We start from the raw sequence: 13,566 nt of genomic DNA, 5'->3' as shown, positions 1-13,566 counted from the left end.
GCTATAATAGAAAATGTTTTAGTTATTTGGAATCTTAGCAGTCCAAAAAGTATCTGGGTAAGACACCACTCTCTTGTGTAGATTTTCAGCATGGGGCTAACATTCCCATGATGCCATTCAAAGTTGTCCATGAACCCATTTCTGTCTATTTTCCTTGGTGCATGGTGTATAATAAGTATTCAGTAACTTTGCAGAATGATTGATAGGATCCGAGGAGACGGGGGGAGATATTCCAGACAAAGCAAAGGGATCGTGGTGAGTAAAGGTAATGAAGATGGGGTCTTGGGGAGAACAGAGGGGGCCACTTGAACCTCATTCTTCATCCTTTCCCATCCATATACTTTCGCTTGACATTCATGTGCCTGTATCTTTAGACCTTCGATAAGCTATTCTCATTACTTGAAATGTTCTTCTCCGACCTGCTTGATGAACTCCTCCTCATTCTTCAAAGCCCAGCTCCACTGTCATTCTCACTGTAGCTTTCTCTGATACGGCCCCACTTTAAGTGAAATTCCTCTATTCCACTCCCCTGTAACATTATCCACAACCTCTAGCATAGCAGAACACTCTCCATTATATTTAGTAAGTTTAGATGTCCATTTTCTCTGATAAACTGTGAGCTACCAGAGAAAAAGGATGATTCTTACTCATCACCTTACTTCCTGCTTGAGTGCCTTTGTGCCAAACACTAGAGGTCAAAAAAAGAAAAATCGCTGCCTTTGAGGAGCCTGTGTAATTAAGGGGAGAGATCTAAAAACACAGTCAAACAGCAACGTCCTAAGAGCTGTATGGAGGTATGGTGGGATGATGTGGGAAGAGACATGTCCTTCAGGAGGAAACCAGGAAGTGGCACAAAGTAGATGACATCTGAGGTAGGCCCTGAAACCAAATTAAGATGAGAAGTCTGCACAGGGGAAATCTATGGAATCGGAGCTAAAAGGTCTCAGAAGGCAACTGATAAATAAGAGGAACGTCTGGTCAGATGTGGTCATTTTTTTCCCTCTCTACTGCTGGAGATTCCCTGCTCAAGTTATTCCAAGCTCCCTTTTTTTTCATACCTAAAGCTACTCAATCTTCCTAGTTATATCAAAAAGGACCCATCATCTGAACAAGCAACTTGTTAAAAAAAATACGAGTCTTTAATATATGAAAATGTATTCAAACCAGTAGCAATCAAATAAATCCAAATTAAAATCAGGGACTATTTTTCACCTGTCAAATTATCAAGTATTTTCAAAAATTATACAATCTATTATTAAAGAAGAATCAGGTATCAAAGGAGAATCAGGGAAAGCAAAATTCTATCCTTTCTGAGCGGCAATTTGGTATGATGTAACAAAAACCATGCAAATAACTGCACTCTTTGAATTAGAAATTCCATTTATAGCAATTTGTCCTAAGGATAAAAGTCTTTGCTATAAAGATCATCACAGCATTATTTAAAATAGTGGAAAAGAGTAAACTACCTAAATGTCTAACAACAGAAGAGTCAAATAAACTTGGCACTTCAATAACTGTAACAGTTACCGTTCATAGAGTGCTTACAATGTGCCTGGCATTATCATATTTAATACCACAGCAATTTATAAAGTAGTGACTCTTCCAGTTGCACCAGATTGGCAAATAGAACCCATAGCTAAAAACAGAGAGGAGATGAGTTCCCCACAAAGTAGAGAGCAGTCAGTAACTGAGGCTGGGCTAATTCAAGGATGTATTAAGAAGCTATAGTATGAATCCTTTTAACCCAGCCCCCATTTGTGCCCCTGCACTGCCCCTCCCCCTCCACAGCCCACAAAAGAAGAGTAGAGATGGGGAGGGGGAACCTTGGACCCTTTGACCTAGTGGGTCGTGCTGTATTTTGGGGTGGTACTCTCCCTACCCCCGCAGTGGGCTCCTCTAAGTCAATCAGTTACTGAGTTCAGGGGTGCCACAAAAAAAGAATTGGGACAAGAATTTTTAAAAATCATAATGCTCAGTGAATATGTGCTCAGGCAGCTGAATTACACATCTGCCCTGGACCGTTCTGGACAGGGGAAGGAGAAATGGAGTGAGAAGGGGCAGCGCCGCTCCCCCTCTGTTTGGCATGGACATGAGTCCCCTTGGTCAAGAAGTCCCACGGAAATTGATGGCCTTAAGCCCTCTTGCCAGGTGCCCACCCGAGAGGGCCGTCCATTGGGCAAGTGGGCCCCAGCTGTGGGGAAACAAGAAGGGGAGGGGTTGGCCTAAAAGAGGTTGAAAGAACATAATACCAGTTTCCTCTCCAGGTCTGGAGAGCACACGGTGAGAAAGCCTATCCTCTAAGGAACTCACAATCATGGGGACTGCACACAGGCGGCGCTGGTCAGGCAACCAGTAAATGTCATCAGGGAGGACCCAAGAGCAGCCAGGTAAGAGACACTTATCCCTGTCTCTCTTCCTCTTGCCCATCCCTACACACCAACCTCTGGGACCTAGAAGGGAGCAGGGAAGAAATACCCAAGACAGACTGTCCTCCCACCCCCAAACTCTCTGAGGTGAGGAACAGGGAAGAGGAGCGGAAAGGTAAAACAAATCTACCTTTTCCCACTTCACACCCCCAGAGCCACAAGTCTGGTCAGCAATGGGAGTAGGAAAAGCTTTCAATTAGATAATAGTGAAATTTTACAATGGTGCACTTTCAATAACCCAGAGTCACCAGAAGCCTGTGGACTCTGCCCTAGGCATCATCAAGGCATCTGTTCCCTAGAGGAAAGGAAGATTTTGACAAAGCACAGTTGGGAATTCTGACTAGAGGGGAAAAAAGCATTCATGTTTGCACCGCTCTGAGTTAAAATTATTCAATTAATTGATTAAAGTTACCATTATCTACACTTCACAGATTAGGAAATGAAAGCTCTGAAAGGTTAAGAAACTTGCTCAAACCCACAGAGCACAGGGAAGGCTTAGTTTGGATTCCAACCCAGAGCCCACCTCAGAGCCCATGCATTTTACAGTCACACCAGGATTTTTCAAATGGGGCCCAAAGACATGTCATCCCCAGGGATCTGCAAATCCACTTCAAAATATTTTTCAATATTGAATTTTTATCTCAAGGGTGATCTTAAAATATGTAAATATAGTCTCGATCATGCGAATAATCATCTTACAAGTGAAAGATGCTTCTTGATTACCAGCATTTGCATTTATAATCTTATTGATGTTAAGTATTAAGTTCTTTAAATTTCATAGGCTAGTGACTAATGAGAAAGAAGGACAGAGGTGACTGTATATAAATAATGTGGTCATACCAATTAAAAGCCAAATGGCTTGCTATACAAACCAAAGTTTCATTATAGGTCAAACAAAGAAAAGCATGGCACACAGAACAGAGAGCTTCCATAAAAATAAGGGCCAGAACTTCCCTGGTGGTGCAGTGGTTAAGAATTTGCCTGCCAACGCAGGGGACATAGGTTCAATCCCTGGTCTGGGAAGATCTCACATGCCGCGGAGCAACTAAGCCCGTGTGCCACAACTACTCAGCCTGAACTCTAGAGCCCACGAGCCACAACTACTGAGCCCGTGTGCCGCAACTACTGAAGCCCGCGCGCCCAGAGCCCGTGCTCTGCAACAAGAGAAGCCACCGCAATAAGAAGCCTGCTCACCGCAATAAAGAGTAGCCCCCGCTTGCCGCAACTAGAGAAAGCCCACAAAGACCCAATGCGGCCAAAATAAAAAAGAATAAGGGCCATATCTACATTTTAAGCAATAATTTAGTTTCAGCAAAATATCCAGTGTTGTTAATGTAAATTATATTGGTTCTGAAGTTAATTTGAAAATTTGTTTTGGTTTTATAATTGTAGAAGGGCTATAAGTATACATTTATACCTCATAGTTCTTGTTTATAGACATTTGGGAAACATAATAATAAAGATAATTTAATTCAACATCAAGAACATGTAAAAATATTTGTTTAAAGTGTCCTTATATTACACATACTTGAGAAGTTCTGTGTTATGTCCCATTATGCTTAAGCAACCATTAAAAGCCATGTCTTAGAAGACTGTGACACAGGGAAATATTTTCAATACTATATAACTTAAAGCATACAAAAGGTGGTACAGTCTCACTCTGATTTTATAAAATATACAAAGCACATGTAGACACAGAAAAGAAGAGACTAGGAAATACACTAAAATGTTAACAATGTATATGCTGTAGTAGGAGTATTATAGGTGTTTTTTTATTAATGTTGCTATTTGCTTTTTGATAATATTCTATATTTATAATAACTTTATTATAAGAGTGAAATTTAAATATTACCCAAAAATTCAATTTTAATAGCCTATCCCATCAAAGTTTCCAAAACCTGCTGCTAAAAGAAAAAAAAAAATCACATTTTCAATCCAATTCTAGCTCAAGCTCTTTCTTCTCCAAAGAAATGTAACCAATCCTAAAGAAATATTTGTTCAGACTTAAAAGCATATAAAGTCCTAGTCAACCAATAACTAGGTTTTAGGAACCAGGGCTACAAGGATGAACAAAGGACATGGTGCACTCCAGAAGCTACCATTCTGGGGGAAGCACAGCATAAATCAACAGTTAGTCAATGGTACTAAGGCATAATGACAGGAGCGTGGAGAAAGGGTTTCATAACTCATTTTGATGGGGAAGATAGGGCAGGAAAGGCTGCCACAAGGTGACACGTGAACTAAGTGCTAAGAATGCAGGAGAAAATGGGTGCAGAAAGGTAAAATGGCAGATTCCCCAGCAAGAAAAATCTAAACATAGGTCTTGTGACACTGGAATCACTGACCACCCTAGACCAATCTCTCCTAGGCTCCTACAGCACTGGTCTTTGCCATTTATATTGTCTGCCATTATAATTCAAGCTGCTTCCCCAACAAGATTGTAAACTCAGAGGGGAATACCACGTACACTGTAGACTCACTATTCATCAATGATAGTATCTTTAGACTTCTAATGGGAATTAAACTCAACATACTGTAGCCTCTGTTGGTGTGCAAAAAATTATACGTCTATCTAGACTACACCCATTTTTGCCTCTAGAAAATTATATCAGAAGATCAAAACAACAGATTCATTCCTATAGTCCTCACAAGAATGTTAACCTCTCTACTTATAAACCTTAGCCCTTTCCCTTGCTCTTGCAAGCCAGCAAACCTCCAACTGGTATGTTTTTCCAAGGCAGGCTAAGGAAAGATATGATTGCCTATCCAAGAAAATCTTCAAAGTGTACTGCGGTGATAGTTAATGATACCTAAATGCTGTGGCTTATCTGCTGGGGGGAAACTCTCAGAAGATGTTCCACCTTTAAAACAGAAATGTGAATAATCAGAAGTAACATAAATGTCTAACCAGGGGAAATGTGAACAGAAGGTATGGTATATTCACAGACTTTTTTTTTTTCTTTCTTGTCTTTTGCATTTTTGTTTTTTTTTTCTTTGTTTTCACACACATGTTTATAAGACTTATGTACATGTCTAGAATTTGCTTTAAGATATTTCAGCAAAGAAACAGTAAAAGGGATAGATGAAGCCACTGTGATGAAATCTTGATAATATTTGAAACTGAGTGTGTGTGACCAACCCAAAAGCAATGAGCACCCGTTAAAGCCTATGTGGTGTCTAGATACCATTTTTAATAAAAGAAAAGAACTCTTCGAGCAAATGGCTAATTCCAAGTATGGATCAGAAACGTACAAGATAGGCCTGGAACATCTTGTCGTATCAGATAACAAACTGGCGTATCAGATAACAAACCTACTAGTAAGGTTATGTCAAAAGGACTCAGAAGCCAACTTGAATAGCCTCCCACTGGCTCAAGAGTACAATCTGAGCATCAATAAGGACAACAACCAGAACAGGTTCGAACACATCAAATGTGTATAAATGTGTGAGCTCATAATGCTACCCCCAAATACCTTAATAGATCACTTTGAAAGCTACTAAGGAATCCACTCACTATTTTGACAACTGGTAGATAAATAAAAAGAAGCAAGCATAGGGCTTCCCTGGTGGCGCAGTAGTTGAGAATCCGCCTGCCAATGCAGGGGACATGGGTTCGAGCCCTGGTCCGGGAAGATCCCACATGCCGCGGAGCAACTAGGCCCGTGAGCCACAACTACTGAGCCTGAGCGTCTGGAGCCTGTGCTCCGCAGCAAGAGAGGCCGCGATAGTGAGAGGCCCGCGCACCGTGATGAAGAGTGGCCCCTGCTTGCCGCAACTGGAGAAAGCCCTCGCACAGAAACGAAGACCCAACACAGCCAAAAATAAATAAATTAATTAATTAATTTAAAAAAAAAAAGAAGCAAGCATAAAGCTGGGGGAGGGGTAGCTGTACATTCCATTATCATTCAAGGCTGTGGCAATTCCATCCTGTGTTTTCTCTTGGACTAAAGTATTAGCAGGGCCAAGTACTAACAAATGAGGCATTTCTTCTTTTTAACGTGTGGAAAAATACATATAACATAAAATCTACCATCTTAACCATTTTAAAGTGTATCATTCAGTGGCATTAAATATTCACATTGTTGTGCTACCATCACCAACATCCATCTCAAGAACCTTTCATCTTGCAAAACCCAAACTCTGTACCCATTAAACAACAGCTCCCTATTCTTCCCTCCTCCCAGTTCCTGGCAAGTCTCTATGAATTTGATTCCTCTAGGTACTTCACTGAAGTGGAATCACACAATGTTTTTCTTTCTGCGATTGGCTTACTTTACTTAGCATAATGTCAGGGAGGTTCATCCATTTTGTAGTAAGTCCACGTATAAAAATTTCCTTCTTTTTTAAGGATGAACAATATTCCATTGCATGTACATCCATATTTTATTTATCCATTCATCTGCTGATAGACATAAGGGTTGCTTCCAAATGAGAAATTCTGACCCAAAGCTAGTGACAAGATGCTCAGGAGACTTGCCCTGGAACAGAGCAGTCTCTTTGATGTTGTGAACACAATCGAAGAATCAATCCAGTGATTAGGACCACAGAACAGAAAGCTGCTAAAAGGAATTTCCATATGGCTATCTGTCCCAGGAATTGGGACCAGAAAGAGCATTTGTTTACTCAAATATGTTGGTATAAAGCCCTGGCTGCTTAGGATGGTCTAGAAACAAATCTTCAATTCACTCTAGTTTCTGAAGACCTCCTTCTCCCCTGTTCATTTTTCTCCCCAGCTTTATTGAGAAATAATTGACATATAACATTGTGTAAGTTTAAGGTGTACAACATGTCGATTTGCTACATTCATATACATTCATATGATTATCACAGTAGCTTTAGCTAATACTCCCATTCACATCACATAATTCTCTTTTGTGGTGAGAACATTTAAGATCTACTCTTTTAGCAATTTTCAAGTGTACAATACAGTAACTAAAATTACAATGCTGCGCATTAGATCTCTAGAAGTTATTCATCTTCTAATTGGAAGTTTGTACCCTTTGATTAACATCTCTTCAATTTTCCCATCCCCTAGCCTCTGGTAGCCACTCTTCTACTATTTCTTTAAGTTTGGCTTTTTTAGATTCCCCACGTAAGTGATATCATGCAATATTTGTCTTTCTCTGATTTATTTCACTCAGCATAATGCCCTCAGGGTCCATTCAGGTTGCTGCAAATGGCAGAATTTCCTTCTCTCTCATGGCTGAATATTATTGCATTGTGTGTGTATGTATGTATGTATGTATATGTGTGTGTATATATATATTTTTTCACATCTTCTTTATCCATTCATCCATTCATAGACACTTGGGTTGTTTCCTTATCTTGGCTAGTGTGAATAATGCTGCAACGAACGCTGTGGTGTAGATATTTCTTCAATACCCTATGTTCACTTCCTTTGGATATATACTCAGAAGTGGAATTGTTGGATCATGTGACAGTTCTATTTTTAGTTTTTTGAGGACCCTCCATACCGTTTTCCATAGTGGCTGCAACAATCTGCATTCCCACCAACAGTGCAACAAGGGTTCCCTTTTCTCTACATCCTTGCCAACACTTGTTATCTCTTGTCTTTCTGAGGACAGCCATTCTAACAGGTGTGAAGTGATAACTCATTATGGTTTTGATTTGCGTTTCCCTAATGACTGCTGATGCTGAGCACCTTTTCGTGCACTGTTGACCATTTTAACTTGTCCACTCTTCTTACCAGCCTGCATGTTCTCTCTTGCCTACCTCTCCAGTCTCATAGCCCACTACTTCCATCATCCTGCTGACGGTCCAGCAACACCAAACTGTTTTTAGTGTCCTGCACACACTCTTCAGGCCCTTGCCACCTGGCCTCCTCTGTCAGTGGTCTTTCTGGCTGGAAACCTTTCTTCTCTTGGCTTACTTCTAGTTAGGGCCATCTCTCAAGGAACCCTTTCTTTTTCTTCTTTGTAGTCCCAGAATTTGAGTGCTTGGCACATAATGGCTGCTTGATAAATTACTGAACTAAATTATATTTGTTACATTCACATTCTCTGTCGAGAAGACAAGTTTAAAGAAAAATTCAAGGATAATAGGATTTCAGGTAATTTTTATTTATACTTTAATATTGTTCAAATTTTCTGATGTGCTGACTTTTCAAATTTACCTTTCAGGAAAATTTAAGAATAATCTGATCAAGAATAAAGCGGAGGAGTCAGTCTACCAGATTTGAAGACTCATCAAAAAGCTAGAGTTATCAAGAGTATGTGGTATTGCAGAGGGACAGACACATGGGACGATGCATCAGTACAGAGAACCCAGAAGTAGGCCCACACAAATTGCCCAACTGCTTTATGACAAAGGTGCACAAGCAATTCAATGAAGGCAGCACAGCCTGGTTGACAAACGGTGTTGGAGCAATCAGGCATCCATTGCCAAGTACTACTACTACTACCAATGAATAAAGTAAAACCTCAATCTAAGTTTCACATCTTATACAAAAATCAACTTAAAACAGATCATGGACTTAAATGAAAAATATGAAACCATAAAATATTTGGGAGGAAAAACACGGAGAAAATCTCTGCAACTGGGCTAGGCAAAGAGTTCCTACATTTGACCAAAATAATACAACATATAAAATGTAAAATTGGTAAAATGGACTTTATCCAAATCAAAACCTTTTGCTCTGGAAAGACCTTGTTAAGTGGATGAAAAGACAAGCTTCAGACCAGGAGAAAATATTTGCAAACTACGTATTTGATGAGGACTGGTATCTTGAGCATATAGAGAACCCTCAAAACTCAACAGTAAAAAAAAGCAAACAATCCAAATAGAAAATGGACTAAAGACTTGAAGAGAGACATTTGACCAAAGAGAATATACAGATGGCAAATAATCATATGAAAAGATATTCAACATCATTGGTCATAGGGAAATGTAAATTAAAACCAATGGGTAAACAGTTAAACAAATGAACTGTAGTACATCCATACTGTGGAACATTGCTCAGCAATAATAAAGAATGAACGAGTGATACATACAAGAACTTGGATGAATCTCCAGAGAAATATGCTGGATGAAAAAAGCCAACCCCAAAAAGTTATGTATTGTATGAATGATTTACATAACACTCTTGAAATAATAATATATTAAAATGGAGAAGAGATTAGTGATTATCACGGGTTAAGGATGTGGTGGGTGTGGGATGGTAGAGGATGTGACCATAAAAGGGCAACATAAGGGATCATGTGCTGATGGAAATGTCCTATATCTTGACTGTATCACTGTCAATATATTGATTATCTCATTGTACTATAATTTTGCAAGAAGTTACCATTAGGAGAAACTGGGTAAAGGGTACATGGGTTATCTCTTCAGTATTTTTACAACTACATAGCTTCTACAATTACCCGAAAATAAAGTTAAATTTTAAAAAAAGCTCAGGCTTTGGGACAAAGCTAGGTGATGTTGGGCAAGTTGCTTCCTTTTTCTTATGGCTGAAATGATTAAATTAAGAGATGAATGGTCTAAGCACAGTGCTTGGCACAGGTAAATGCTCAACAGATGGCTATTAAAATGATAATCAGTTAGAAATAGCACTTCTACTCTGAGAAGTCAGAAAAAGATAAGGAACCATGTGGATACAGGTAAATTTGGAAATTTGGTCACAGTATGTGCTGACAGCTACTCCCTAATAGCTTCAATCTTCTTTGTGAAGAAGAAGGCAATGTCATCCGCTAAGACTGAAGGGATGGATTAACCTTTACTCCCAGAATCTAATCCACTGCCTGGGACACATATATTTAATAAATGAGCTTATTCAACAAATAAAGTTTTCTTAATTCCATTGTTCTTTAGAATCAACACACAACTTTCTCCAAATTAGCCACTAGGGGGCAGTGCTGCCGCCAATCTTTACCCCTAAATGTTTTAACTCTGAAAATACTAGAAAATTACAGGGCAGTGTGTGTCACAAAGTATTTTTTTCCTCAAGAAGATCTGGTTTCAGCTTTATCTACATGTATACGTGTGTGTTCACACCTGTGCACATGCGCGCATGCACACATATATACATGCACATTGCAGCATGATGGGAGGGCTGTTCCTTCTGCCAGCCTCCCACTGCAATCATACAGTGATGCCCCAGAGGCAACACTCACCATTTTCCAGAGGTCATTTTTTTTGTAATTCCTCCAGGGCACACAGCAAATACTAAATAGACCTTTTACACTTATAATTAATAAATTAGAAAAGACATCGATGAAGAAATCCCCAAAGCTAACCCTGGTAACATTTGCCATAGCTTCTTTAAGTTATTATTATTTTTTTTTACTCCTACACCTACCTCCTCCCCAAATTATTGATAAAAAAGAAGTAGGTTTTTTAAAAAAATTTTTTAAATAGTTGTAATAGATTTCATAAACTTCTTTTCCCGTTGTTTCAGATTCTTGATACATTCTTATAATGAAGATTTATCAATCTGTCATACCACATGGCTATTATATATACCAGAATAAGCAGCAGTTTGGGGGTGTGTATTTAGCAATGGGGCTAGGAAATTTCCTAGTTTGGTTCTAGTGAACTTGGGCCTCTAACGAACAGAGGGAGCTGACAGAGGTTCTAACTTAAAACAGAAATTCTCAAAACCCTCAAAGAAAAGAAGATGTATGGGAAGACTGTTCCCCAAGAGTTTAGGGTTACACAAACCAGCTCAGTTTCAACTAAGGGAAGTGAACTTCCACAGTAGGGGAGACTTCCATTCATACCAATGGAACACATCACACCCTAGTCTAAGAAAAGCTGTTACTAGTTTGGTCTTACGGGCTGGAGCTGCGAGGGAGATGGGAAAAGGCTGAGGTCATCTTATGACTATAGGCTGTCAAGTACTTCAAATGAGAGAAAAAGGTGGTTGACCCCAAAGCCTCTGAACCCGTTTATTTTGAGCTAAAGTTGCCTGGGAACAAAAATACCCAAGAAGTGGATCATAAAGAGAGTCTGGGTGATAGAGTTGAAGTAGTCATCTGTCAATGTAGATACAGTGTCAATGTGTTTGCAAACTGTTTCAAAACAAAGTTTCAAGGTTGTTTAGGGTAGTGTTTTAACTTGACAATTAAGAGTCACATTTTTACTGGATACTTTATTCCAGTAGGTGGTATGGAATGGTATTACACTTTTATTGATAGTCTTCAGAAGCTCTTTGGGGCCAGAGATTTTTGTTTTTGCTTTATAGTTGTAAAAACATTAATAGCATTACTAACATTAATAGTTTTATATTAACCTAATATAAAAATTCACCTTTCCTAATGAACTGATATGGCCCTCAAGAGGAGAAAAGCTTCTTTCTTAACAATTATAGTTCTTTGGCTACATGGACGTCTCTGAAAACGAGCTTTAAAACTGAGATGAACACTTCATTGTATCATCCCTACTATATTTAAAATCTATGTCCACTTTAAAAAGTCATGTGCTAAATCCTGAGGTTCCCCCCACCCCCCAGCAAATGATCTAAATAAGAGCCTGACTTCATTTACATACACACTCACTTGCACTCCCAACCACACTTCCTTTGAAAAACAGAATGTCACTTCCTCAATCCAGAGGCCAGAAGTCCCTTGGTTCTGATCTGGGGAGCCAAGACAGGAAACTGGTAAGCTTTTGCCTCTCCCCCCATGGACAGCCACTGGTGCAGCTGACAGAGGGCAGGGTCTATTCAGAGCTCCCTTGATGCACTGCAGCTGGAAGGCAACAGCTCACTTCCATGCTGTGGGAATGATCCCAGGGAGTCCAGCACCGAGAGTCAGTTTAACAAGGGCATTTCATAGGAAGGGAAGAGGAGAGGATGGGAGACCGGGACATCTTTTAGGGATCTTAATTCCATTTCCAAACTCAGTCGAATAGCCCAGGACTGATTTCAGCCAATTCTCAGTAACTGGCACCATCTTGTACTTTGACCCCACCAAGCAAGGCATCTTCTGGTGGAGGGGGGGGGGGGGGGAAAAGCCAGACCTCTTCACCGCTCACACCAGGCTGTACGACCTTCCCCACGATGTTGCCAGCTTCTCACTGAGAAAGGAGAGGCTGTCCCAGCAATTTCAGTAAACACTGTCGGTTAGCACCACCTGGCAACTGAGAACCTTGAACTCTCCCGACCCCAGACCCCAAGGACTGCACAACACAAAACCCGGGCCAGTTGTAGCAGACCAAACTGCAGTGTCACCATCGGGGGGGTTGGGTGGGGGGATGCATGTGAGAGGCACACGGAATAAAGGGAAAGAAGGGGGACAAACAAATGAGTCACTTAATACAAGGACTGCACATGCTGCTGACGCTGCCCATGATGCAGAGGCTGTGGACTGGAAGGAAGCAGGCGGCCACCGGGAGGGGCGGTCAGAGAAAGGGAAGGGGGAAAGGGTGTGAGGCGCCTCGCCCTTTGTGGGGGGCGGGCTGCGCGGCCCCACAGCCTACGCCCCCCTTTACCCCCAGCCCCGAAGGCTGGAGCCGCTCGGCGTTAGTATGGTCCCCCAGCCCCGGGAATCAACTCTTTCGGTCTCCAAAAACAATCTAATACAAACTTCAATACTGGATTTAGTTTTACAGGGGGGCTGGCTAGAGAGGCGCCGCCGCCGCGCCCGACCCGCGGAGAACAAGCCGCAACCTCAACCTGGTCGCCGGCCCGCCCCGCCCCTCGCAGCGCACCTGTGACAGGTGTGCAGGAGCCTCACACAGCCCCGAGCCGCGGGACCCGCCGGCAGCTCCTCGCACCCACCCCCCCTTCCCCGGGGCTCGCCCTCCCCGTCGGCGCCGTCCCTCCCGGAGCCCCCAGCCCCTCGGCAGGCCGCGGAGCGCCCCCCGCTCGCGCCCTCGGCGGCCGCACCCGCTCCCGCCCGCACTCACATAGCGCCTCAACTTCTTCTCGGGGGGCGATTTCCTCAGCCAGCCGGTGCACACTACGTCGCCGCCGCCGCTCATGCTGTCGGCCGCCTGGAGCCCGCCGCGGGGTCGGCGGACAAGGGCGCGGGCGCGGGCCGAGGGGTCAGCCGGCCGGCGGTGCGCAGCTCGCGGGGGAGGGGAGGGGCCGGGGCGGCCGGCGGCCGCGGGGCGAGGACTAGGCGGCGCGGCCCGGCTGCCTCGCGCGCGCCCGCTCTCCCCGCGCGCACCCGCGCGCTCTCCC

The 13,566-nt window shown here is 42.2% G+C and overlaps 1 protein-coding gene across 2 annotated transcripts in view; it reads right to left on the bottom strand.

Moving 5' to 3' along the window:
• GAB2 (GRB2 associated binding protein 2) overlaps window positions 1–13,566 on the bottom strand; it is a 174,223-nt gene extending 160,657 nt beyond the window's left edge. For both annotated transcript variants that reach the window (XM_082410343.1, XM_082410344.1), the window contains exon 1: window positions 13,290–13,566. In XM_082410343.1, coding sequence (XP_082266469.1) covers window positions 13,290–13,364 — 75 coding nt within the window. In that variant the 5' untranslated portion in view covers window positions 13,365–13,566. The remainder of the gene's footprint in view (window positions 1–13,289) is intronic.

Source organism: Balaenoptera physalus, assembly GCF_965194825.1.
Source record: "Balaenoptera physalus genome assembly, chromosome: 10".
Taxonomy (NCBI): domain Eukaryota; kingdom Metazoa; phylum Chordata; class Mammalia; order Artiodactyla; family Balaenopteridae; genus Balaenoptera; species Balaenoptera physalus.
Note: the sequence above shows the minus strand (reverse complement) of the source record. Positions and strands in the feature narration are given on the sequence as shown.